The following is a 26,946-nucleotide window of genomic DNA, read 5'->3' on the forward strand; positions in this document are numbered from 1 at the left end:
GTTCAGTGCCTCCCCCAGCTGATCCAGGGATCTCCTCAAGGTCCCTACATATGACGGAGGACGGACCTCCACCGTCGTCCAGTCCCTGGTGGGTGGAGGATTCTTCAGGGGTCTGAAGGCCTGGAGGAAGTAGAGGTGGTCTTTAGTGTGTGAGAGAAGCTTCACCTCTGAGCTTCTATTGGTCAGATCTTCTATTTCCTGCTCCAGCTCTTTGATGAGGTCTTCAAATCGTTTCTCGGTGATTTTCAGTTTCTCTTGAACCGTTTGGTTGAAATCATCCTGCCACTTTACAATGCAGCGCATCAGAGCTGTGAAGACCTGAATACCATCGGCTATCTCTCTGTCTGCGTCCTTTTTACCCAACTCTACTGCGTCTTTGATCTCTTTAATCCTTTGTTTTCTCTCCTGGATCATCTGCGGAATTTCAGCCTCTATCTTCCCCAGCTGGGCCATCTTCACTTCATATTCTTCCCTCAGAGGTACAACACGATGGGACCTGTGGTCAGCCTCTGTGCAGAACTGACACACAAACACCTGTTCGGTCTGGCAGAAGAGCTCCAGAAGTCGGTCGTGTTTCCGACACATTCGGTCTTCCAGACGGTCCATAGGCTCGACCAGTACGTGTTTCTTCAGGCCTGCGACTCTCTGATGTGGCTCAAGGTGGGTTTGGCAGTAAGAGATTAAACACATTAGGCAGGACTTCACGGCCTTCAGCTGGGTCCCAGTACAGACGTCACAGGGAACTTCTGCTGAATCCACAAAAGGCTGCTCCTTTACTCGAACAGACGTTTTAATCTGAGCTGCCATCTCTGATAAGAGGGTATTGACCCGTAAACCAGGTCTAGTGTGGAAAAGCTCGTTGCATAAAGGACATTTGTACTGGACTTGCTCATCCCAGAACTTTGTAATACAGGTTCTGCAGAAGTTGTGTCCACATGGTGTGGAAACTGGGCTTCTGAACTCATCTAGACAGATGGAACATGAAAAGTTCTCTCCAGACCAGCAAGTGTTAGCAGCAGCCATTCCTAGACACAGAGTAAAAGGTTTATGTGTTGAGCAACTCAATTTATTTCCTTATTCCATAACGAGAAGAGAGATTTTAACTTCTCTCAAGGTGGTGCTGTTTTACTCACCTTGTTGTGGTTTCTGTCTGTCCGAGTATTTGTTCCAAAATTCCTTTTAGTTTTATCTATATCGAGAGAATTGTTTCCACGTCGTTCTGCTTTTCTTCTCAAGAACCTTAGGTTTCGTTTTCTAATAATGACGTCTCTCTCTCCTCCCCTGACACCTGAGGCCTCTACGAATAGTCCAATCTCCTAACCTCTATGCCTCCTTTCCTTAACCTTTGTGGAAAATGTCATCGGGTCAAGGAGAGATGAAAAGATGCTTCCTTTCGAACATAGGAAAAGACAGCGCTGTTTAAAATGAATTCGAAACCACTTTTCCTAACCGACGTCATTGCGCGACGGGGAGTATTGCTGACCTCTAGCGTCTCTACGGTGGAACTACACTTTTCAGAAGTTGGTCTACAACCAGCGCTCTCTTGATCCATGCGTTCTTGTCGTATTGATTTCAATCAGGTTGTCGCCAACAGTGAGAATCACTGAGGTCGGACTTGGCCAACGAAAACATTTTAGGCCAATTCACATGTGGAAAATAAAGAGGCTCAACTTATGATGATGTTGAAATTAACTATCCCCAGTAGCAAGGGCGTAGGAACCGGGGGGGACGGAGGGGACGTGTCCCCTCCAATATCGGAGACAGGCACATTTGTACCACCTAAAAATTATACCGGATCTGTCAGGTTTCCGATATGTGTCCCCCCCAATGTTAAACTCATTCCTACACCCCTGCCCAGTAGTCTTTCTTAAATGTGAAGTCTGCATTTTATTTTCTTACGGTGTATATTGTGTGCTTAATAACCAACAATAAATTATTTCATTTCGATACAAATAATGTCTCTGGAATTGGTATCCATTATTATTAATTGTATTTTCTTCTCTTCTACTGCTTTACCGCGTCTCTCATGCGTTTTCGCGTAGAGTCGGTAAACTTCGTAGGTGGCATGTTGCTTTAAATATTGCCACCGTAAAGGATTATGGGATACCACTATCTCCTTTCCTTTCGCAAGGGTTGCTCAGGAGTAACCTATGCTAAAGGAGGGTTAAAGGAAGGATCGAGGCTCCTTTCCTAAGCATTTTTAGAATTCGAACCACCTTTCATCCGAGCACTTCCGGGCCATCGCCATAGGAAAGGAAATTTCCTATGCAAAATAGAGACTTCGTAGAGGCCCCTGGCCCCTCCCCTAACTCCTGGCCCCACCTCCACCGCCACACAATTTCAACTTTAAACTTTTACACCCTGACTTTGGGTTGCATTCATGCACTGTGTTAAGCCACTTCAAATTCGTTGATGTCTTTCACTTTATCTCCGTGAAGTTCAAAGAGAGCAGGAGCAAAACGAGAGGAATTGTATTGATTTAGTGGTGAATTGCGACGGTAAATTGCATTCATCGGCGTTGATGGACCCGGGATACCTCGAATACTAATTATCCATTCTGATCCGATTTTCAACAAAAAAAGATAAGAAAGAAGAGTTGATATGCGCTACCCCGCTGTAGGAAGTCACCCCGATTGCACACACGAGCAGCAATCAGAGAAACGAGCTGAAGACCTCATCAAAGAGCTGGAACAGGACATAGAAGATCCGACCAATAGAACATCAGTAGGTGAAGCAGCTCTCAGACACTAAAGACCACCTCCACTTCCTCCAGACCTTCGGATCCCTACATTTACACAAAACAGTGCATGAATGTGTAGCCGAGCTAAATTTAATTTGATTTTGTTTTATTTTTTTATCATTGTTCATACCTTTTTTTTTTTATTGTGAACTCCACCAAATATTGGTTCCTAAGTAAGTTGGTTTCGTTGTTTCCTATGGCATGCCTTTTGTTTCCCTGGGGAGTGGTTTGGCGTTGCACCTGTGTGTCTAGCGTCAGTGAGCGCTGATGCACGGAGCTGGTGAGTTGCGTTTGTGTCTCTCTCCGTTAGATTTTTATGTTAACCCCTTGTTGGTTGCCCTTGAACGGTTGTGGTGGTTCACACTGCTTTGCGACATGCTTTTAGGCACGCGGGAGAAACTCCCTGGTGCGTAGACAATTTTTTAGTCATTGAATTGTTGGAAGGGTGGACTTTTTAACTTTTTAACTCGTGAACTAGCTTGAGCTGGTGTTAGCTTACTACGGGGTTTCCCGGCCGCGTGAGATTCGGCATGGGAGGAAGATCGCTGTATTTCCCGCGTTGATATTACAAATGCAGTTGTGTGATCCGGTATGTGTGGTCAATTGTTTGCTTCCTTTGTTTTGTAGAGTGGAGAGAGATATCCCGGATTGTGTGTGACGCCTGTGTTGTTTTGTCTCCTTTTGAAAGGTATGCCTGTTATGTGTTTTGTTTATGGTATAATATCGTCACCCTCTTAAAGTAATGGCCTAAGTCATATTTTCAAGTTGTTCAGAAAACAGAAAAAACTGAACCATATATAGAGTATATGATATTTATGAATCATTTCAAACACAAAGGTTATGACAATTACTATTACTATTGATATACAAATAATGATGTCAGTCAATTGTGTAACATAAGAGGATAAGATGACTTAGGCCAATTTATGAACATGCCTTTGTGATTTACTAAATTTTGAACCTCACTTGGGCCGAATTAATTCTGGAATAAGTGAGGCAAAACAGTGCATTTCTTTTTTTTCCCACTACTGTAACAGACCATGAGGAAGGGTAGGCCTATGCCACAAACATTTGAATATGCTTGTGGAGCACACATAGACTCAGAGGAGACAGAGGGAAGTTTGGCTGTGAATGACACTTTAATTCAGTAAAGCAAACTCAAACGTCACAACTGTAATAACTCTTAGCTAAACCAAACAAATGGCAGGAAAACTTTCCTCTGTGATAATATCAAATGATTTTTCAACTCTGTGCACAATAAAGCACAACTTAACAACTAAATATAATAATATAATAATATAATAATAATATAACTTAACGTTAATAACTTAACAAAACGCTGAGGAGGCATGTGCATCTCCTCACTTCTCCCTCCAGCTTATCTGAGCTGGGTTATTCTCACTTATTTTGACTGATGCCTATTGATGAGGCAAGTTGTCGAAGAAGGGATGACACTCGATCGGCATGACATGTTTCATTGACTGAAGGTCCTGGAATTTTCTCTCCTTGATTGGCAGAGCACATGGAAATACTCTTATCCATGCCATCGGCTCTTTTGGCACCTGTATCCTCTGTGGCAGTGCTTCCCATGCAGTGTTCTCTGAAAAGGATAGCTTGAAATGGACCTTGCCATCGCTGCTAAACTGAAGAGCCCGCAAATCATGCACAGTCGGATCTCCAGCTTTCTTGCCTGGTCTGATGCTCAAGAAGTAAGAATCATTCATACTCAGGAATTCATCATGCTTGAGCACCTTCACATGGTAGGGTGATGGTCTGATTCTTGCAGTCTGGAGTATGATTACATACTCTCTGTGGGTGAAGATATCCACAACCATTTTGCGTTCAATGGTACTATGCATGCTGTCACACTCCATTTGTGTGTGCCCTGCAACAAGGTACTTCTGTGTTATTAGTACCCCATGTTTCCTGGCAAGCTCAGAGTATGCATTTGCCACAGTTGCATTTCTGTTCTGATAACCACAGCCATCACTCCACACTATTATCTCCTTGATTTCTGGATGGTCTTTGATCACACCTTCAAAATGGCGATATTGTAGATGTGCGAAAACCTCGCTTTTCAGGCCACCCTCTGATTCGTCCCAAGTATAGCAGTAGCCTTCCTTTGATTCCAAGTTGAAGAGGGTAAAGTTATGGATCTGCAGTTTCGTTTTGTAATACATGCTGCTGGCTTGGGTTCTTGGAGACAGCAGCACGGCTTGCAAGTCCATTGTCCAAACAGACTTGTCATTGTTTGCAGAATCCTTGTCGCGGGATTTCTCTTGCCTCGCCTCATCTTTCTTGGCAACATGTGCATCATACTCAACCTTACTGATATTCCCATGCTTGAATGAAACACAAACATCACACTGATCTTTTCGCGGGATGAATACGGAATAGTTTTCTTCATGGAACACATCTGTGAAATGTCGTATCCCAACTGCCCTCACTTCAACAGTTGCAGCCGCCTGTTCATATTCCCTATGTAGTTGGGAGATGGTTGTGCCTGGGTGAAGTAACCTCTTGTTTTTGTAGGTTGCTGTGCTTCTGCAGTAGTGTGAATCAACAGTGGGCAGGTCCTTCAACCAGTCCTTAAGGAAATCTGTGACACAAGTTTCCAGCTTTGCATGCTTACCACTCTTAGGTCCGTATTTAGATGGCGGGGCTGCTGCTTGATCGTCGTGGTCGATGGTGTCTTCGTTCAGCCAGTGTGTAATGGTTCTTTCAGGGACACCAATTGTAGAGCAAAAGAGTGACTTGCACACCTTACAACTGCTTCCATCCTGAAGTTTCAGTTGGTAGGAAAATGATATACTGCGTCGGGATCCCTCAGCAACTTTCCTTTGCTTTATGTCAACCTTTGTGACCAAAGCAGTGATGTATAACTGACGTTCTTTCCAGATGTTCATTGACCAAACTTTCTGAAATATCCGCTGCCGCTGCTCTTCTGTAATGGATTGGCAGCCTCGAGTTGGGATTTTTTGACAGAACTTCGAGTTACAGGGAGGACCCATAGCCTTTGCACTTCGTTCTTTGCCACCTTTGAGGTTGTATGGCATTCCTTTGAGACGTTTCTCCTTGGATTCATTTTGCTTCCATGTTCCTGGACTGAGGCGTTTATTTCGTTTCCTTTGGACAGTATTGTTTAGGCTGTTTTCATTTTCAGGGGCAGAGGACTCATTACAGGATGCTTTATAGTCTTGATCGCCAATATCATCATCAGCAGATGAGTCTTCTTCAAGATGTGGACGTGTCTGCTCGACATCGTCAGCATCATCAATGGGAGTGAAAAGGGAAAAGGAGTCTGAAAAGGAGTCTTGGCCTGGTGCATTTTCCTCCATCTCAACGACGGTCTCATTTTCATATTCATTGGATGGGGCCTGATCAGTGTCAGAAGAATCAAGTTCATCTCCTACCAAAGAGGAGATGGTGTGTGGTTTTGTATTATATTTTAGGTAACACTTTACAATAAGGGTGCATTAATTAATGGTTATTTAATTCTTAATAAGCATTAATCAATGTTTAATTAATGCTTTATAAGCATCAACTTAGCATTAAAGTAAACTCGTTTTTTTTTGTTTTTTTTTAAACTTAGGCCTACTGTTTACTCAAATGCTAACTAAAAAGACTTAATAACCATGCAACATTCATAGCCTAGCCTTTATTATAGTAAACCTTATCACTTACCAGTATGGAACGAGTCCTGCATCATGGCAATAACTTCACTAGCTTGGTAGACTTTCTTTTTTTTGGAAGTGGCCGCCATCTTGAAACGCTCATAAAATTGCCTAAGTCACTCTTGTCTAGTGACTTAGGCAAAATAAATTGGCCTAATTCACACTCTTGACACAGGCCATTACACTAAACGGGTAGGATCACATGATCTGTTCAACTGAGGATGTTGGGGATTTTACCAGAGGTGGCTAGCATCACAAAGAGCTGATTTAGGCAAGAAAATCATTTTGGCAAAAAGGTGACTTAGGCCATTACTTTTAAGAGGGTGACGATATGTAAAATGAGTGTGAGAGGAAAATGACAATTCTTTATATTTTATTTCCTTTATTAGTGTATATATTTTATATACTGTCTTTTTATTTAATTTATTTGAGATCATTTTATGCTTTGTTTACATTTTTATAATTTATCCCCTACATGTATTCATTGAAAGTCACAGGATATATTAAGCGTTAAACGTGAGTGAGCGCTGATGCACGGAGCTGAGTGGAGAGAGATATCCCGGATTGTGTGTGACGCCTGTGTTGTTTTGTCTCCTTTTGAAAGAATGAACCTCCATTACTCGACTCCTGTGTGTGTGCCTCACTCATCAAAGATACAAGACACAACGCAGAAAGACATTGGTTACAAATGCACCCCAAAGTCAGGGTGTTTAAGTTGACGCTTCAGTGAACAGTATGACCGTGGGGGCGGGGCCAGGAGTTAGGGGAGGAGCAAGGTGTCAGTAGAGGAGAGGCGAGGACGTCAGGATCAGAAAACAAAACTTAAGGTTCATGGTGAAGAAAAGAGACCGACGTGGAAGCTCTCTTGTTTAAAAGATAAATAAAACGAATTTTGGAACAAATTGTTGGACGGACAGAAACCACAACAAGGTGAGTAAAACAGCAAAACTTTGCCTGAAGTTAAAACATCTCTTCCCGTTATGGTATTACAAAAAATGAATGTAGGATGTGTATGAAACACGACCGACTTCTGGAGCTCTTCTGCCAGACTGAACAGGTGTGTGTTTGTGTCAGTTCTGCACTGAGGTTGACCACAGGTCCCATCCTGTTGTACCTCTAGGGGAGGAATATAAAGTGAAGACAGGCCAGCTGGGAAAGATAGAGGCTGAAGTTCTGCAGATGATCCAGGAGAGAAAACAAAGGATTAAGGAGATCAAACACGCAGTCAAATTGGGTCAAAAAAGGGCAGACATAGAGATAGCCAATGGTATTCAGGTCTTCACAGCTCTGATGCGCTGCATTGTAAAGTGGCAGGATGATTTCAACCAAACGGTTCAAGAGAAACTGAAAACCACAGAGAAACGATTTGAAGACCTCATCAAAGAGCTGGAGCTGGAAATAGAAGATCTGACCAATAGAAGCTCAGAGGTGAAGCTTCTCTCACACACTAAAGACCACCTCTACTTCCTCTAGGCCTTCAGACCCCTGAAGGATCCTCCATCCACCAGGGACTGGACGACGGTGGAGGTCCGTCCTCCGTCATACGTAGGGACCTTCAGGAGATCCCTGGATCAGCTGAAGGAGACACTGATCATGGAGACAAAGCAGCTCTGTGAGGCTGCTGAACTGAAGAGGGTCCAGCAGAATGAAGGAGATGTGACTCTAGATCCGGATACAGCTTATCCCGCTCTCATCCTGTCTGCGGATGGGAAACAACTACATAATGGAGATGTATGTGAGAACTACATAGATAACTTTCCGAATTTTCAATATTATCCGCACGTTCTCTAGAGGCAGAGCTTCTCCTCAGGGAGATTTTACTTTGAGGTCCAGGTTAAAGATAGGACAGGATGGCGTTTAGGAGTGGCCAGTGAGTCCATCGACAGCAAAGATGCAATCACATCGACCCCTGAGATGGGTATCTTGACTCGGGGATGAGCTGGTATTAAATGATGATGATGTCGATGGCACTCTGAGTGCTGAGCCCAAGAAGGCGGGGGTGTTTGTTGATTATGATGAGGGTCTGGTCTCCTTCTATGATGTGGAAACCAGGGTTCATGTCTGCTCTGCTATTGGCTTCGTCTTTGCTCAGCCTCTCTGTCCATTGCTCGGTCCAGTTTTATCTGGAGACTCTGCCACCATGATCATCTCACCTGTCAATCAAACCGACAGGTCCTTTTTTTATAATAAGATGAAGAAAAACAGCATGACTAATGTTGTTTCTTGAAGGAGATCTCTTCTATGTGAGATCTGAAAGACATGATCGTACTGCTGTTAATTAAACCTTAGTTATATGAAGCGTAATCCGTTATAAATTATCAGATTACACTATGTGCAATGTCTGTTTTCTCCTGAATGTTTGTTTTAAGTTGAATGCTCTAAAATTGTAAACAGATTCAGTTATGTGAATATGTTCGGAGGAAAAATTTGCATAATTGTATAATCTGGCTTTTTAAACATTAGTTTATGCTCTCATGAAATGTTTGTATATTTTTTCTGATTAAATAATAAACTGCAAAAAAACGAATCCTCAGTGGACTTGTTAAATTGTCAGTATAATATGTATTTAGCATAATAAGGTACTTTCTCACTATGATACGTAAGCAGTGGAATAGGTACACGGTTAGTCCAAGTTGGATAGGACTGTAGGCTATCCTTCTTGGACGAGTTGCTTGAGTGTCCAAAGTCAACAATAGCAACAGCAAACCAATCAAAATAGATAGTTGTACACAAGGGCGTAGGAACCGGGGGGGACGGAGGGGACGTGTCCCCTCCAATATTGGAGACAGGCGCATTTGTCCTACCTAAAAATTATACCGGGGAGAGAAAAATATTTTATTTTATTTTGAAAGAGCAACACAGCGTCTTGTCACCGCTTCTTATTCTAAAAAACTGGATGATTGAGCAATTAAAGAATTGATTTGATATTTATCAGTTCATTACTGCCATTCAAAATGTGTTTTCCTTTACATTTACAAATGTATCTTTTTAGTAGAATAAAATATATTTGTGAATTTTTTCAGTGTAGTTAATTTATGACATATTTCTGTTCAAACCAATAACGGATCTGTCAGGTTTCCGATATGTGTCCCCCCCCAATGTTAAACTCATTCCTACGCCCCTGGTTGTACATGATTGAAGCGTCCTAACCGTCCCTGACATCCCCGACCCTCTATCTGTGTTGGCGAGGTGACGTAGGTCAACACTGCCACCTAACTGCCATTAGGTGGCAGTGTTGATCTACGTCACCTCGCTCTCCGCAGTTCACCTCCGTTATCCAGGTCTGACCGTTGTAAAATAAATAAATAATAATAATTATCAAATTATGTGGCGAGATTGTTTTAATTGTTGTCAGTTTTGTATCAATGTCTTGCATCATCTCCAACTGTATTCAAAAAGAATCTTCTATGATCTAAAAAGACATCTTAAAGCAGCAGTACTTTATGTTTATACGTTTAATAAAATAAAATACCTGTTATCCTACAACGCTACCTTAACTTATTTGATAGAGAACCGTAAAGCCATGCTTTGACACGAACGTTTGCCTGTCAACTATACTGGCAATGAATGAGAGAATTTGAATGAGAGTATCATTCAAATGTGGATTTCCAATATATAGTTTGTTATGGGTTTGTTTTGAAAAGAGCCATGAACAGCTTCTGGTACATTAAGTGTACTCTATAGTGTAAAATATAGTTTAGACAAATGTATGTCGTAATCTTTTAATTATAAACTCTATATAATATCTGGGTCATATTTTTGTTATGATACTTTCCACTGCTCCAAAAATCTGTTCTCATTAAACAGAGAGAGGTTATGCCTTAAATGTTTGTGTGTGTGTGTGTGTGTGTGCGTGTGTGTGTGTGTGTGTGCGTGTGTGTGTGTGCGTGCGTGTATGTTTATGTGTTGGCTTTAAATCTCAGTAGTGCTACTAGTATTTACCCGTGGTAATTCCTAAAACACATCAGTCACCTCGACAAAACCAACAACACTAAAGACAATACACCCTCGTTTTCATTCACCCCCCCCCCCCCCCCACACACACACACACACACACACACACACACACTCAACCTCCCGACTATAGGGTGACAATACAACTATTGCAGCACACTTACAAAGATGTCAGTGATCTGAGGCCACTACAAACAATACAATGAATGAATCTGAGTGAGTGGGGCCACATCCTCTGAATGAAGTGTAATGCAACAGGTTATGCAGCAGCACAGAGTTCTATTGTTGGAAATTGACCGTTTTTGCACCTCCCTCAATTACTATTGAGGTTAAGGTTCTCGGCCGTGTGTAGATTCAACCAACACGGTTGTCCATGTTGAGTCTCGTGTGAATGCTCTCTCCATTACAAGGCCGAGCCGTCTCAGGGTATGTGCGCGCCGTGCTTTGATATTACCCATGTTGACACGCCGTCCCTCGTGATGAGGGCAGAATCCATCTCCTCGTTATCGCCGTGCCGTCAAACGGTACGATGGTGATAACGGCATGCATAAACAACGGTGGAAGGAGAGTAGCTACAGAACGCTGAGGCAGACGGGAACACAGACTGACTGACACAAGGCCGATCTGGAATGCGTAGATACCCCCCCCCCCCCTTCTTCTTGTTGTTCTTCTTCACACAGTCTGGTGTATTGGTGTCTCAGTGCTAATGGCACCCTTTGAGGTAACGCTCTCGCGATTCACCGCTGTTATCCTTGTAACCTGTAACCTTGTAACCATTAGCCTTGTGGTGTGCGTCTCCAGACGGCCTGCCCATTAGAGAGCACCTTATGGGGGGGGGGGGGGGGTGCTCTTTGACCTGTAGGCTCACTAACTCACATTTCATGTCCCCTACTTTCTTTATTGATATTTGGTGTTTAGTGAGTCTATCAAAACAGACAATGCATCTCAGAGTTGGCAAATCTGTTTCTACAACTACACTGTGTTTGTTTTAGTGTTTTTCTATTTTGTCCTCACTGTGTGTGTGTGTGTGTGTGTGTGTGCGTGGGTGACTTTGGCATGACGTCAGTCCGTTGGGAGTGCATATAATTAGCCATCCATAACGCGGATCCATAATGCGTTGTTTGTTATTTTACCAGAAGGAGTTTCTAAATCCATCGGGCCCCGATGATGAGCGACTGCCAGGCATCGACGAATCAACAGCTCTCCGTCGATCCGGACTCGTCAAATATTAAGACGTTTTATTGGCCTTGCGCGGACTTAGAGCTTATGAATAATGCACCAGCCTCCAACATGTTTGGCTGCACTTTGGCCAGTCAGGACGAGGCCAGTCAATGGCGAAGCAGAGAGGTTTCAGTCCACGTCAATTCGAATTAAAACGCTAATTATCGGTATCACTATAGTGCATTATTGACAGACAGTTATTTTTCTGCCCTTGATGATTTATTCATCAGTGCTTCAGAACAGGCCTACATCTCATGTACAGGAGAAACTACATAGAAAGAAAACTCAAGCATAGATAATTGTTTTGTTGTCATGGTAATATGCCATTTCGACTGGCATTTCCGAGAATATCTCGCAATTACTACCATTTCCTCTTCTACCATAAAGGCCACCGGTTATTATTTGATTTACCACTGTGTGGGTCACCATCCATCACTTAAAAAACCCAAGCCTCAACTAGGGTGGAATCAGGTAGTGAAACTGGCTAACTTCATTAACCAAAAAAACGATAAAAAATAAAATATATACATCAAATGGGCCTGCATAGATAGATAAAATAACACATTTCTTTTTCATATTACAGATTTGCGGGTGAAACAAACATAAATTGTACATTTTGTCCATACATTAAAAAAAGAAGGCCTCTGTCTGTCACTCTTTTCCCTCTGCGTTTACTCCTGTGTGCTGAGGCAACACCGTGAGGTGATGTAACAGCAAGGTCTACTTTCATTGGATTTGCGAGACTCATTTCACCATGTAGAATAGGAAAGCTAGAACAGACAATAACAAGCAGAGAAAGGGCTGGAGAGAGAGAGAGAGGGAGAGAGAGAGAGGGAGAGGGGGAGAGAGGGAGGGAGGGCAAGAGAGAGGAAGAGAGAGAGAGAGAGAGGGAGGGCAAGAGGGAGGGCTAGTGAGAGAGGGAGAGAGAGAGAAGCAGGGCAAGCGAACCCATCCCCAAATTCATCACCACTTCATGGCTTTCTGATTCAGTGATTCTGATTTAATCATCGATGGGGAAATCATGGGGGGAAAAAAACAACCTAGGTAATCTCTCTACAATTAATCAAATTACACACACACACACACACACACACACACACACACACACACACAAACAATCCCGAGGAAAAACGTGTGTACCCAGGAGTGAGGACAGTGTAAGCCGCCAGCGCTAACCATTAACCCAGTGATGCGTTAAGCGTTTAGGTTAAAAGCGTTCATAATCAGGTACGGCATTTTGTAGTGGGCGGCGACCGCCTCCCAAAATCAATACCGCCCCCGCCCCACGATGTGAAGCCTAGTACTGCACCGTATCTATGTACATCTGTATACCTGTGTGTGTGTGTGTGTTTTCGTGTGTTTATTTGTGTGTGTGTGCATGTACATCTGTATGTATGTGCATGTACATATAGCTGTATGTATGTTGTTACACCTGTGTGTGTGTGTGTGTGTGTGTGTGCGTGTGTGTGGTACCACAGCATGAGCACCCATTCATGCAAGGTCTAAAGTGTGCGAGAGTGTGACTACTGTGTGGCTACCGATGCTTCAATGGTACACTCGCGCAAGGGCCTGACCCCCCCCCAACCCAGCTCAGCCTATCTCTGCATCAGACACTGCTTGCCTCATTTTGCCATAATGTCAGTCAAATACATCTGTTTGTTTTTTTTAAGGTTTTGGTGCGTTTCTATTTCTATATGTTCGGACGTTTCCGAATCAAACATGGATGTCTCTCTCTCCAACACTGCATGTACATCACTCTGCACACATCCATGTTTCCCATTCGTACGTGCGTGGGTGTACGTCCATGTGTGCTTGTTTGAAAGTTTCATCCGCGTGTGTGCACACACACATGATGCATGATGAGAGAGAGAGTTGTGCTATGTGTGCGTTAGCCAAACCCGATGTCCATCTGTGAGTGTTAATTTGAGAGCGCGTGGGCGTTGGGGGACTGAGAGGCTATGCCGGCGGCAGCGTTTTTTGTTTTTTTTAACCGACGCCTCCGCTTGCACGGAGATCAATATGCTAACCCTTTGGGGATGCACTTGACCTGTGTGAGCAGTTTTTCATAATCACTATTGTCTGAAAGAAATATCGCTTTTTCACACTCAGCCCTGCTGCTGCTTCGTAGCACGCGCTATCTGCTAATTAGCAGGCGAAACATCGTGCCGATGCACTGAATAAAGAAATAATCAAAGAATGACAACTCTCTTGTTTCGTTGCGGTGGGTCAGCTGTGAGACGATGTTTGTACAATTGATCAGAACTCGTGAAACAAACACGTTTGTTTCACGAGTTCCATTTATTTTACGAGCGAATATAGATTTATGGGAGGTCAAACACGTCCCCGGAGACGAACTGTGATCACTGTATACGTGCACTAACCCAAACGCCTTTGAAAGTGGTTTTGAATCTATATGTTGAGGATTGTTGTTGTCAGTATTTGCAAAACAATTAAAGGTCCAGCTATGCTGAGCAGCCATCGTCATGACTACACGGCTCAAACAGCATGGGCCTAAGCGTGGCTCTTCAAATAGAATTAATTGCATGATATTACCTTCCCCATTCTACATTGACATAATGCCAAATTGCCTTTTTATAGCCAAACATAGCCTATACATTTCTTTTCATATGGCCATATGAACTTCATCTCAACTCTGTTTCACCTAACGCATAGAAACATAACATAACCTATAACATCTACAATACAGAGCGTGAAATAAAGCACAATACATATGCTCAGATCAAGAGGTTTAAAACATCGCAGATCAAGGCGATTTCTCCCACACGGTAAATGCCCCCTAGCATGTTGTATTTCGACAGTGAAACACTCCTGTGTACCTGCCCCCACAACATTGTTCAACCCCCCATGAATGTTGGTGACATGCAGGTTGTGGGCTAATGAAGCCCCCACGCTGATGACACTTTTCGTCCCGTACTACGGAAATGTATGCGCTTAAATTGTTTCAAAACAACATGATGCGAAGCCTGGCGTAATACTGTTCTGTTTTTTATTGATATTATATTGTAGGCTCCCTCTCCTTTGATAAATGCACTCTTTGTAAGTCGCTTTGGATAAAAGCGTTTGCTGAATTCCCTAAATGTAAATGTACTATTTAGTAATCATAAGAGTAGAAACAGGTTATTTAATAACCTTTTTCTACTGTTAAGCTTATAATATTAGCTTTGAAGTGGGCAAGACTGCACAGTTCTGTATTCCGTTGATTCTAAACATAAATGAGTATTTTTCTGTATTATATTCAGCAGTTGTCTTGTTGCATTAGACTATAGGCCTGATTCCTATTCAATACAAACAGCAAAATATACAAGATTAAATCCAAATGAATAGAATACATGAGATCTGCAATTATATACAATGAACCTAGTGTGTGTCAGTGCAGGAGAACTGCTGAAAAAAGCACACTCTCCACTGTAATAACAGCAATAACATAATAATAATAATACACATAATAATATAATAATACTTATTTTATTGCACCACAGTTTCGAATCAGACTTTCTTTGTTGAACGGCTATTATGCTCGATACTGTGTTTATAAATCAGACGCCACATCAACCCCGGCTGTAGGTAGATCCGCTGTGGTTTCCTAGGTAACCAGCGGCCCCCTTTGCCCTCCATGGACCGTACCATTTCACTCGTAGATGAGACCTCGTCGGTTTTATAGCTCGCCTGAACGACAATGAGTTGGAAATCCGAATATATTTTTGAATATAGATTTAAGACAGCGCTAATATGTCATGAGCAGTGCATTAGATTGTAATATAATTATAATAACCGAGTTATTATCGTTTACCTCACAGGGGATTCCCCCTATCAAACCGCCCCTACCAACGGCCCAAACTGTCAAAATAGCTTGTTGCTTCCTAACCTAGCCTTAAAAGTAGTTAGCGAGCTAGCGTGTAACGTAGACAGTCATCCCCAACACTTTTTTTTGCCTTCCGCTCAAACACACTTCACAACCATGACAGAAAGTCTGTGTCGGACCAAATAGGACAGGACAGACCGTGCTGAAGAACCGCGTCCACCGCTGCCGCGTCTCCGCCGCCCCTCCGACCCCTCCTGCAGATTGCCGCTGCGCCGTCGCTTCCCGCCGCCGCCGCCGCCGCCGCCGTCCCTGCCGCTGCACGCGACAGGTCCGTCATCAGGTACGACCAGGTAGTTAGCCTAGCTAGCCCAGCGGCTACACTCACGACTCACCCATCCTCTTTGGCACCGCCTCACGTCAACGTTGCCAGGGGTCTGGTGCTGGGATTTAGAGGGTGTTGTTGAGAGGGGGAATCCGTGCATCTTGTGTCATCCCCCGCCGCCCAGTACCCGCATACTTCAGAATATAAACATGAGGCAGTTGTTGTTGTTGTTGGGGGGTTGCATTGCTAGCGCTCATAGCGTTTTACTAGATGTCATGTTATGAAGAATGCTAAAGGGAAATCTTACCCAGATGTGTGTAGTGCAGTGTTATTTTGGCACGTGCCTTCTGGACTGGAAGTGTGTGTGCGTGTGTGTGCGTGTGCGCGTGTGCGCGCGCGCGTGTGTGCATCATGTTTCAAATCATTATGTTGTTTTACTTGCACTTCTCGTGAGGTAACCTGAGGTGGTCTACTATGCCGTTATAACATTTGACAACGAAAGAAGTCACGACAATGGTTTATAAAAAGCATTGTTAGGAGTCGGATAACTTAATTTAGATTTCCTGGATACATCACGTATTCAATGGCAGTGTTGACAAACCCCAGGACTGATCTCGATAAAATAGACCTAAAAAAAGGAGCTACAATAACATGGCAATAACCACTAGCCAGAGAAGGATGGTTTACTTCGTTTGCACTCGTGCAGTATGGAGAGAGAGACCCAGCAATTGAGTCATGGTATGGGAATTCCTAATCCCTTCCTTCGCCAGTGGTTTGAAGGGATTTCACAGCTGTAGCTCAGCTGTCTCAAGTCATAATTAACCTCTGCTCCTCCGTGTTGTAGAAACGCAACAACTAAGCTCCTGTTGTATTGCTCACGATTATTTTGCTTCTTTAATAGTCAAAAACAAGATATTTATGGTCCGAGTACAAGACACCTTTGATATTTCCCAATACTTTCTTGTCTTTCTTTTGGGCCATGGTTGTCAAACGGGGCACAGTGTGAAACCTGTTATCAACACACACAATATCAAACGGGTGTTCTGCAGAACAGCCCTCTGTGTTTCCGGTGACCTGTGTTTGAGGAGCGGAGAAGCTCTGGGCAGTTGTTGCGCAGTGTGCTGTGCGGCTGTACGTAATAACCTGTGGGGGTGGTTGGTGTTTGAGAGAGCGAAGCCGCCATTGAAACGGGCCAACCCTGGGGTTTGAGGGTGGATGGGGGGGGGGGGGGTAATAATGAGCAGGGGAGGCGGGGGACACTGCTTGGGAAGGAAACGGCCCGCCTTGTTTGTTATCCTGTGGGGATAAATCTATTTAGGAGGCAGGCTAACTGCGCTGTACCGGTGGAAATTAGCCACCGGCAAGCGGGCAGGGGGGGGCCTGCTGTACCCTTATTGACAGGAGATTCAGTTACCAGATCGTTGAGAAATCTATGGCTCTGTGCGTGTGTGTTTGTGTGTGTGTGTGTGTGTGTGACATTGTGTGTGTGTGTGTGTGTGTGACATTGTCTATGTGTGTGTGTGTGACATTGTGTGTGTGTGCGTGTCAGATGCGTGTGACAGTGATAGGGCAGACTTTGAGACTACACCATCCAACAAATACATTTATTGTTTTGGTTAATGTTACCTAATGATTTTATTTATTTTAATATAAATATATGTATTCATATATATTTTTTTATATATCTTTATATTGTTTTTTCCATTTTAAGATACAACTAATGTGTTGTGTGGAGAGATGTATCCATCCATACATCTCCTGACACAACCCACTGTGAGTCACACCCGGTCCAGGAGTTGGCTGTTTGCTCATTTGAATACTGGCCATTTTGTTATCACTTGCATCTGTGCACACAGCGCCTAGCCAAAACACACTGGGGGGCAGGTGGCAGGTGACCCTCGTTAGCATCCGACAGAGATAACAGCCAGCGCTGGCCTGCCCCCCGTACCTGTAGGCTGCCTTACCAGAGCCTACGTGATAACATTGTTAAGCAACGACATTACTCGGTCATTTGCATTCGCGTCACCCCCCCCCCCCCCCCCAACCCCCCCCCGCTGTTTCTAGAAACACAAGCCATCCACCCACCCCCCTGTTCCTCCCTCAGTGCCACTAGCCGTCCCTTATCCGCGACACCCGATTACATTATGCTATCATCGACGTACGATAGCCGAGCTAACAGATCTGTCGGTAACAGCGGACGCTCGGTGAAAGCGTGCGTCTGGTACCACTCAGTGCTGCTCTAGGCGGGGGCTGCTGCCACGTCCGCTTGGAGAGATGGGCCGCAAGCGAGCAGAACGGACAGAATGAAGGGGAGGGAGGGAGGGATGGAGAGAGAGGGAGAGGGAGGGATAGAGGGAGAGGGAGGGATGGAGAGAGAGGGAGAGGGATGGAGGGAGAGAGGCAGCTGTGTACAGTGTACAGCTGTTCTATTGAATGGCGATCGAAAATTCGCGGAGCTCTGACTCATCAGTTCTGCGCGGGCACTGGCACTCAGACGGCTATGTCATCAATGGGGAGGGGGAAAGAGAGAGAGAGAGAGGGAGAGAGAGAGAGTGAGGAAAGAGGGGAGGGAGAGAGAGAGGGGAGAGAGATGGAGAGAGAGAGGGGAGAGTGAGAGAGAGAGAGAGAATCAGTTATTAGTCAGGCTGCGTTGCTTTTCGCGCCGTGTTTATGTACAGACGATCATCAACTGCATGTTAAGCAAGCCTTCAAAGAAATATACTGAGAGAGAGAGGGAGAGAGCGAGGGGGAGAGAAAGAGAGGGGGAGAGAGAGGGGGAGAGGGAGAGGGAGAGGGAGAGAGAGGGAGAGGGGGAGAGAGGGAGAGGGAGGGAGAGAGAGAGGGAGAGAGAGAGAGGGGGGGAGGGAGAGAGGGAGAGACATGACAGTTGGGAGGAAGCTGACACAGGAGGGGTCGAGGAGAGGCTATTGATGAGGAGACGGACGACGTAGAGGAGGACTGGGGGGAATGGAGGAGTAAAAGGTGGACAGGTGGGAGGTGGAGGAGGAGATCTGGGAGGGCCAGTGGTGTGGTGTAAAGAGGAGGAGGAGGAGGAGGAGGAGGAGAAGGCGTGATGCTCATAGTAATCTCTGCATGTATACCCGGACACGCCACCGTGTTCTCCATTAAGCCCGCCCCTCACACCGGGGACATACTGCTAATTTCCCCGACCTGATTACATACATACTGTGATGAATATCATTATTTAATGCACGCCGGCCCGTCCCCGCCCCAGCCCACGTGTCTCTTGTTCGTTCACAATCTATCCGTCATCACGCCGGCAATTAGGCTTCCGACTCTTTCATGTGGGGCTGTCTCGAATGGCAGATTAGCCCCGTGTCAGAGGACAGCGTTCGCGGTCCGTAACGTGATCGCTGCTTGAGCACCGGGCATGAAATTGGGGAAATACCCCCATAAAAAAAAAAAAAAAGAAGCAAAGGGGAAGGAGGAAGGGGAAAAAAAAAAAGTAAATGGAAATCAACATTCAGAGGCTGTCAGCGGAGCGGGTGCAGCAGCACCCGTCCTGTCACTCCAGCCAATAGCGCGCCGTGCTTCCGACAGGGGCGTCCCGCCATTGGCTGGGGGGAGGGGAAAGTGGGCGGGGCCTACCCTTGCCAGAGCTCCGGTGGGCAGGAAAGGGGGCCGGCTTTAGGGGCTGGATGGCTGGGCTGTGTGTGAGGCAGAAAGTTAAAGTAGACACTCTTCTGCTGCCTGCCCGCCTGCCTGCCTCGCTCCCTCCGCTGCTCAGAGAGAGAGAGAGAGCGTCACAGAGAGAGAGAGAGAGAGAGAGAGAGAGAGAGAGAGAGAGAGGATCCCTGGCATGGGCCTGTGGCTGCACAACTCGACAGCTCCAGTGGAATGACAACAGTTCACATGGTCATTAACTCCAGTCGCTGAGGCTGAGCAGAGAGAGCGAGCGAGAGAGACGCAGCCAGACAGAGAGAGAGAGAGAGAAAGAGAGAGAGAGAGAGAGAGAGAGAAGCTGGATAGCGGCACGCTCCGCAGAAGAACAGGGGCTTCCATGTGCGCGGTGCCCGGACCGTAGGAGGAGAGAACGCACGCAGCAGCAGCAGCGAGGCAGAGAGAGAGGGAGAGAGAGAGACCCACGCCAGACTCCATAACACGAGGTGGGCAAAAAAGCATTCCCTGGGTTTGGCTTATTTTCTTCTTGCATTTTTTTTCCCTTTGCTTTGCTTTCTCTTTTAGACTTTTTTCTTTGAGGTTTGCTGCAGTGTGCTGCATACCAACCTTGAGTTGGGGAGGGAGAGGAGATACATGGAGACTGACAGAGAGAGAGAGAGAGAGGGAGAGAGAGAGAGAGAGAGAGAGAGAGAGTGGGAGTGGGAGAGGGAGGGAGAGAGAGAGAGAGAGAGAGCGGAGGAGAACGGTACATCTACATCAAGCGAGGGAGAGAGTGCGATGGCTATAGCGAGAGAGGGGAGGAATGTGTGCATGAGAGAGAGAGAGAGAGAGAGGGAGGTAGAGGGAGAGTGCATCGAGAGCTCTTGGAGCTCCCAGCAGCCACGCAGTGTTTAACTACTCTCGCTGCAGTCCCCCCCCCCCCCCCCCCCCCCCCAGCCTAGTGCTGGAATGGACTTTCTTTTTCCTTCTGTGGAAGCAGAGGTTTTATCACAGCAGTCATCCAAGCCCCCCCACCCTGAACCCCATAACCCCTACGGCTTCACATGGGCTTCATATATTTCACCGGGGTGTAGGTGACCCTCAGTTCGGTTCCGTGTTTTTCCCCATAGTCACAAAGTCGATTGCTCTCTGCGTTTGTCTTCGGCTGAAAAGACAAGGCCACATCGCAACGTCTTTCACAAAGATCGCAGGGTTTGATACGGAACACGTGCACAGGGCTGTGTTCAGCGATGGGGGGCTTTGCAGGGGCTTTTGTCTGTTTTTATTTTCGTTTTTAAAAAAAAAAATACCATGCTATAGTAAAACTTTCTCACTTCCCGTCCCTGGGATTGTTTGATGTGCTCTCCTCCGTCTGGGGTTGGCCGTTGTCGACTGAGCTCCGCTTGGTGCAGTATGGCTGACCAAGCTTCTGGTCGTTTGAGGGAAATCCTGGAAAAGTTTGAGCATTACTAGCGCCAGTGGTCCAGGATTTGAGTTCTCCAAATCAGAGCGATGAGCTTGACAACTTTTCCGGGATCCTTCCCAGACAGGGAGTTAATGTTGCAGAACGTGATTTTCCACAGCAGGCATATGAGGCATTACCTTGTTTTATCACGAAACAGGCAAGCTCGACCTTCCCGCTTTAAGGATAAAGGTCGGAAGGCTATCGGGATAACTTCCTGTCCAAGTGGGGAAATCTCTCCCATGTTTTCAGTGAGGACAGGAAGGCTGATGACATGTGTGTCTCTCAGCAGACACCCTGCTTAACATGAAATTAACGTGATTCATGGTGCTTAAGGGGTTTTGAGGGGGGATTTTAACCTATGCTCCATAATTGATGTTTGGATTGCTCATCTGTTTTCTCTCAGTTTTCCTTTCAGTTTTTGTTCTTTCTGCGACGTGCAGTGAAGTCAACGCACAAGTCATTGGTGTGTTGTTAATGCATATCCATTTCAAACCTCAACGTTTTTTATGTGTTTCTGTTGTTCCGTGGCTATTACTCTCACTAACTGGCCTACCCACAATAACAATAATGATGATATCGATTATGTGTGGTATGTTCAGAGTGGTTGACCTGTAAGCATTTGTGTCACCGTAACTTTATGGTATTTTACGATATTATAACTGTTAACAGTTATGCCTAAATAAATAGCAATACTTAGAATAATAAGCAATTTGCCCTCCAGTTGCCCTCTAAATATGTCGCTCATGGATCAAATAAAGGTTGAATCAACTGCATGTGAATTGGCTTTTTGAAGGCTGTTTTAACATCATATCAGTATCCCATACAGAGCTGAAAGGAGCTTACGCCAGTGAACTCGGATAACACTTACGAAACCGAAGAGCTATCCTAATCTCTGCAATTATCACGCTAAACTTTTACATTAAGGGCCTTAATGTCCTGTTGATTATTATGTTTATGACTGGCTCTGGCTGCTGGCTATAATTAGATGATCACTAGGTTGACTTTACGCCTAGGCATGGAGAGAACACATGCGCTCACCCGAAGGAAGTGGCCCATTGACTCGATACAGGCAAGGTCCCGGCCTGGGTGTCTGGGACACACACACTTAAGCGCTTAAAGTATCCGATTAACAACACATTTACAGATTAACCCAATCTGAACTTACTCTTTTTTCCCCTGTTAAAAGCAAATTAGCATATTGTTCTTCGCTTTTTTTTTGTGCAGTGCGTCTTATTATCACTCAATACCCGGGCGATTTCCGTGTCACTGTGGTAACGATGATCGTAAAAATGAATGAAGTGCACAGGACCCTTCGGCTGCCGGGGAGCCATTGCATGACGGGCTGTCAATGAGTCAGAGAGGAAGCATAATATAGCCATCCAAACAGATTGGCCAGCGGGTAATGAAGATGAGGGGAATGACTCCATAAACATTAAACGCCGGAGCCAGACATATTCAGAACCACTGATGGACGATTTTTTAACCAGATAATCACCGGCAATTCACACGACAGGGCTTGTACGGCAAAAAGCATCATGGGAGTATGCACTTTGCCATATGGGAAGGAGTGAAGAGGGATTTAGCGGTGTAAAAATCCTTAATCAACGTAAATATACCGTTGATTAGGCTAATGAAAATTATGCATTTGCCACGTTGCTTTTGCCAAAGCTGTGGTCGATTTAACATAACGTCTCCCTGTAAGGGAAAGTCTTTTCACAATGAATTACTATGAAAGCACCGAAAAACATTACTACCAACGTAATAACTAAGATCTAACGCTATGCTTCCAAGATGGAGGCGATCAGTGCAAGATGACGTTGTGATGCTCAAGTCCTGAATTAGTTTTTATTGCATAACGCGCAGAGGCAAAGCCAAGTGGGACTCTTGTAAAGTAGTATACTTTGAAAAACAAGAATCCATTAAAAAACATTTGCATAGCCCAATAATTCTACCACACACACACACAGACGCACACACACACACACACACACACACACACACACACTATTGCCCTTAATCAACCAACAAAGTCTACCACTATTACCACCAAACAATCCCCCTTGTAACGCAGACCCCTGATACCACGTATTAAGTTAGCTCGCGGCGCTAATGAGAAACGCCTGGTTCCAGCACAACACGCTAGGCCGCGCGGGTCACTGGGGTTTAGCTAAGGCTATTATGATATGGGGAACCTCTATCTGCTGACTGTGTGAAACGCGGCTCGTGGCGGTGCTACGTTGCAGTAGCTTAGCCTCAGCGTAGCCCCTGCTTATGTCTCTCCCCGCTACCCCCCTCCCCCCGTTTTTATCCCCGGTGCCATTGGACCTGAGGGCTGCCGCAGCTTATGCCAAACCAAAGACAATTTTCTTTACAAGCATCACAATGTCCGTGTGTTGAATACCGTACTGCGCCCCAGGGAATGGACCCCCCCCCCCCCCCCCCCCCCGCCCACCACCACCACCACCCTCCCCTGCAGTAAACCTTCCCAAGGAAAGGAGAGAGGGCAACGTTTGGAAAGTGGGCGAGCGAGCGAGGGCAGCCACATGGAAAAAGAGGCTAGGGTTGTCCATCTCAATGACGGCAAGGTTGCTGATAAAGCCGTTACTGTTGAAGGTCCGAGCCCTTTCCATGACGAGTGGAACACATTGAGATGTTTCCTACTTCCCCAAAGACTTGTTCCATTATTTGCCATGCAAATATAGAACGTAGAAACTAGAACGGCGACTTGTCGTCACAAAATACATTTTCATGCCTTCAAATAGGCCCATCACCATTTGCATGGCTCTTGTTCGTCTTTCATGTCGTGTCTTTTTGCAGGCGATAGTTCAGCAAAAGACCAATTTTGCCGAACAATTTATTTCGTGTTTACGCCTCGTCTTTCGGCTTCGCTTGTGAACACAACCCAGGGGGGCATGTGGCTCAGGAGGAAGAGCGGGGGGTTGGCTGGTAACCGCAAGGTCGCTAGTTTGATCCCCGGCTCCTCCTAGCGTCCGAGTGTCGAGGTGTCCCTGAGCAAGGCACCTCACCCTGACTGCTCCTGACGAGCCGGCTGTCAACCTGCATGGTTGACTCCGCTGTCGGTGTGTGAATGGGTGCATGAAGGGGTGAACGTCAGGCAATATTGCAAAGTGCTTTGAATAAAAGTGAACATAAATACAGTCCGGTTTTTAAAGCTTGGCCAAAAGAAGAATCTCTTCGTCGAACCACAGCAAGCGCAAGCCGGTCTAGCTTCGGCGCGCCTTGGTGGCTCGCTGTAGGTGCAAAGGAGATGCCAGCGGTAATGGCTTCCATGTGTTGTATCCAGAGGTCAGGCCAATGACTTCCACTGCAGCCCTGCTGTCTCCCATTCAATTAGGCCGACCTGCCGGAGGTAATGCCTCAGCCAGCTGGCCTCGGGGCTAACCCAGGGTAATCCATAAAGTACCAGCGCCATCGCACCTTGTGCTTATGTATCCATCCATACATCCTATCATGACCTGCCTGCGTGTTGTCCTGGAAGGGGGACTGGAAGAGGCTCCCAATCCCGTCTAGGACTACCTTTGGGAGGTAGTTCTTTTTCACAATTCCCAACCGTCCGCATGTCGGGATGGACAGTAAATCTGGTTTATCTTAGTAACGCTGCAATGAACTATTACGCTAATGAGCCCGTATTGTGATCGGAAGCAATTACTTCCAATTAACACATTTTAACTATCCCGTATTTAGTTAATGGATCTTGACAACATACTTCTCCGTGATACATCAGCTGGTATAATCGTCCAAAGGGCCAACCTGTACTGCATCTGTCGTTTTTTATATAAAAAGGAATAATTTCAGGCAATGGCTCAACCACCTTTGTGAGACCTCTGATTCGGGGTGTGGGTCTCAGGGTGTTGTCGACGTGTGATGGGGTTTGTATTCCATAAATCTCAGAGAGCGTGGATCCCCCCGAGCTGTTCACACTCACATGGGGGCTCACAGAGGAGCTAATCTCTACGGGTCAGAACTCCACGAGGTGGAGGTGGAGGGTGTTGTTAGGAAGGTGTTGGGATGTGCAGCCCCCATATCTCACCTACCAATCATCTGTCCCGTCTTTGACCTCCTCTTTCCTCCCCCCTTCCATCTTTCCCTTCCCTTTCTCCTTGCCCCCCCCCTCCCGTCCCAGTAGTGGCATTGTCTCGCTGGGCGAGGACGAGGTGTAGAGGAGGCCAAGGTCTGCGGAGACGTTGCGTTACGCCTTAGTGGGGCCTCCAAACCAACAGGATGTCGGTTTGGTGTGTTCCAAACCCCAGCCGCATGCCATATACCTCTGGCGATGGAGTCTGGAACATGAACCCTTCCCCAGAAGCTGGACCACCGACCACCCTTTTTTTTTTTATCCCAATCAAAACCCGCCGTATGGGTCGGGGGGCTGTGAACCTGCAGTCGTGGTAGCCGCGTGTAAACCTTTGACAGCTTGACACGCCGTTGACCTTGTTCGTTCGTTTAGTCAAATCGTTCAACCGAAGTGGGCTAGCTGAAATAAGAAGGGATTAGCCGTGTGAAAAAAACGATAAAAACAAAGGTCATGGGCTGACACTGTTTCCTCACCTGCGCGGCAGAGTTCCCCCCCCCCCCCAGGGAAGAGGAAGGTAGGGGCAAAACTCAAGCCCAGCCTCGGAGAACGGAGCCTGGGCGTCTGAGGTGCCGCGTCCACCCCCCACCCCCACCAACACCACCACTACTGGGGCCGAGTCCGAAGACCCCTCATCTAATTTCACCCCGTCAGCATTCAATCGGGACGGTGTGATTCGCCGGACAACGGGGCGTGCAACAAATGCGTGGATCGCTGTCTGCGTTCTCGGGTCCGATGTGGATGGGGGGTGGGGGTGAGGGCGGAGGCATGGGGGTTGAGGGTGGTGGAGGCGGGGGTCCGAGGGGCGTCTCTGCGTGTCTAAGGCGTGGCAGACATCCGGAGGCATGACTAGTAGCAGGCACAGCGGAAAACGATAATAAGAACCTTTACTCTCCAAACCGCAAGCAGGAGATTATTTATGATTGAAATAGTCCAATCCAATAAGCACGCATCAATCCAATAAGCAGAAATGGGTTATCCGTGTAAGTTGATTAACCTTGGCTTGGTCGCTAGTTCTTTGTTCTCCCATTATTTTCTGTACCATTCTAATAACTCCTTTAAGGCTGGTGCCAGACTTAATTGCTATACACCACTGGAAAACAATGTTGTTGCTTTTTTAGTCCCTGGATCTAGTGGGTAGCAGATGGTGGGTTTTCAAAGTAAAAGCCCCCGCCTCCGCCGCATTGGCTGGGTGCAGTCGTCGGGGCAAGGTGACACTCTGGCGGTGTACTGCCATGTTCTAATCAGTGTGATGGAGTGAAGCTGTCCACGGCGCAGTGAGACACCTATTCAAAAATGCCATCGCCCCCCCAAAACAAGGCAATCTATTAACAGATGTTATAACTTTATTGTGTAGATGCTTGGTCCGGATTCTTACTAAAAAGTAAAAAGTAAAGCCGCAATAAAAAGCGCTTCGACGACTACAGAATCGTGAAACCTTGGGATCAGTTTCAAAGGAATGGACTGTAAAACAATGAATAACAATGTAATGGTAAAACTAACCACAATCAGACAAAAATAGTGACCACTCAAAACAAAGATTTATTTTTCAAGTACACTTATCATCCCAGAAATCATGAATAATCAACAACAAAAAAACACGGAAAAAACAAATGACATTTTCCCATCCAACGTGCATCGAGGTCACCAAACAGCCTAGGAAGCTGCAGCGGAGCGGCCCAGGATCGGAGCTCCTTCCTGGGCCTGAATCCACGTGAAGCCCTGCCTCTGGTCGCCGTCGGTCCGTGCCGAATGTGGTTCACACAGACGGGTCTCTGGATGTACCGAGCCGAGGCCTGAGAGCCGTCTCTGTCTGCGGTGGTGTTGTGGCGGGCCGGAGCGTCTCGGCTGGTCCCACATGGCCGAGGGAGGGGCGGGTTTGTTCGTCCTATGCTGGGCGAGATTGTTTAGGCTATCGCTTCCGTCTCGCTGGTTCTGCTGCCGCTCTCTCTCTTCCTCTCTTGTCTCCCTCTCTGTCTCTCTCTCTCCCTCTCTCCCTTGCACGGACTCCCTCAAGCTCTCTCTCCCACTCT

General features: G+C 46.1%; 2 protein-coding genes across 2 annotated transcripts in view; one reads left to right on the plus strand and one right to left on the minus strand.

Moving 5' to 3' along the window:
• The window catches only part of LOC307075302 (E3 ubiquitin-protein ligase TRIM39-like), a 2,363-nt gene extending 984 nt beyond the window's left edge, over positions 1-1,379 (minus strand). Inside the window, exons 1-2 of the mRNA XM_079735852.1 lie at positions 1,134-1,379; positions 1-1,025 (exon numbers count right to left, since the gene is read on the minus strand). The exon at positions 1-1,025 is cut by the window's left edge and continues 984 nt beyond it. Of these exons, the coding sequence (XP_079591978.1) occupies positions 1-1,023 (1,023 nt within the window). The 5' untranslated portion in view covers positions 1,024-1,025; positions 1,134-1,379. The remainder of the gene's footprint in view (positions 1,026-1,133) is intronic.
• LOC307074691 (muscleblind-like protein 2a) overlaps positions 1-26,946 on the plus strand; it is a gene marked incomplete at its 5' end in the record, with an annotated part of 239,675 nt that overhangs the window by 206,551 nt on the left and 6,178 nt on the right.

This window comes from Pollachius pollachius (assembly GCF_949987615.1).
Source record: "Pollachius pollachius genome assembly, chromosome: 4".
NCBI classification, from domain to species: domain Eukaryota; kingdom Metazoa; phylum Chordata; class Actinopteri; order Gadiformes; family Gadidae; genus Pollachius; species Pollachius pollachius.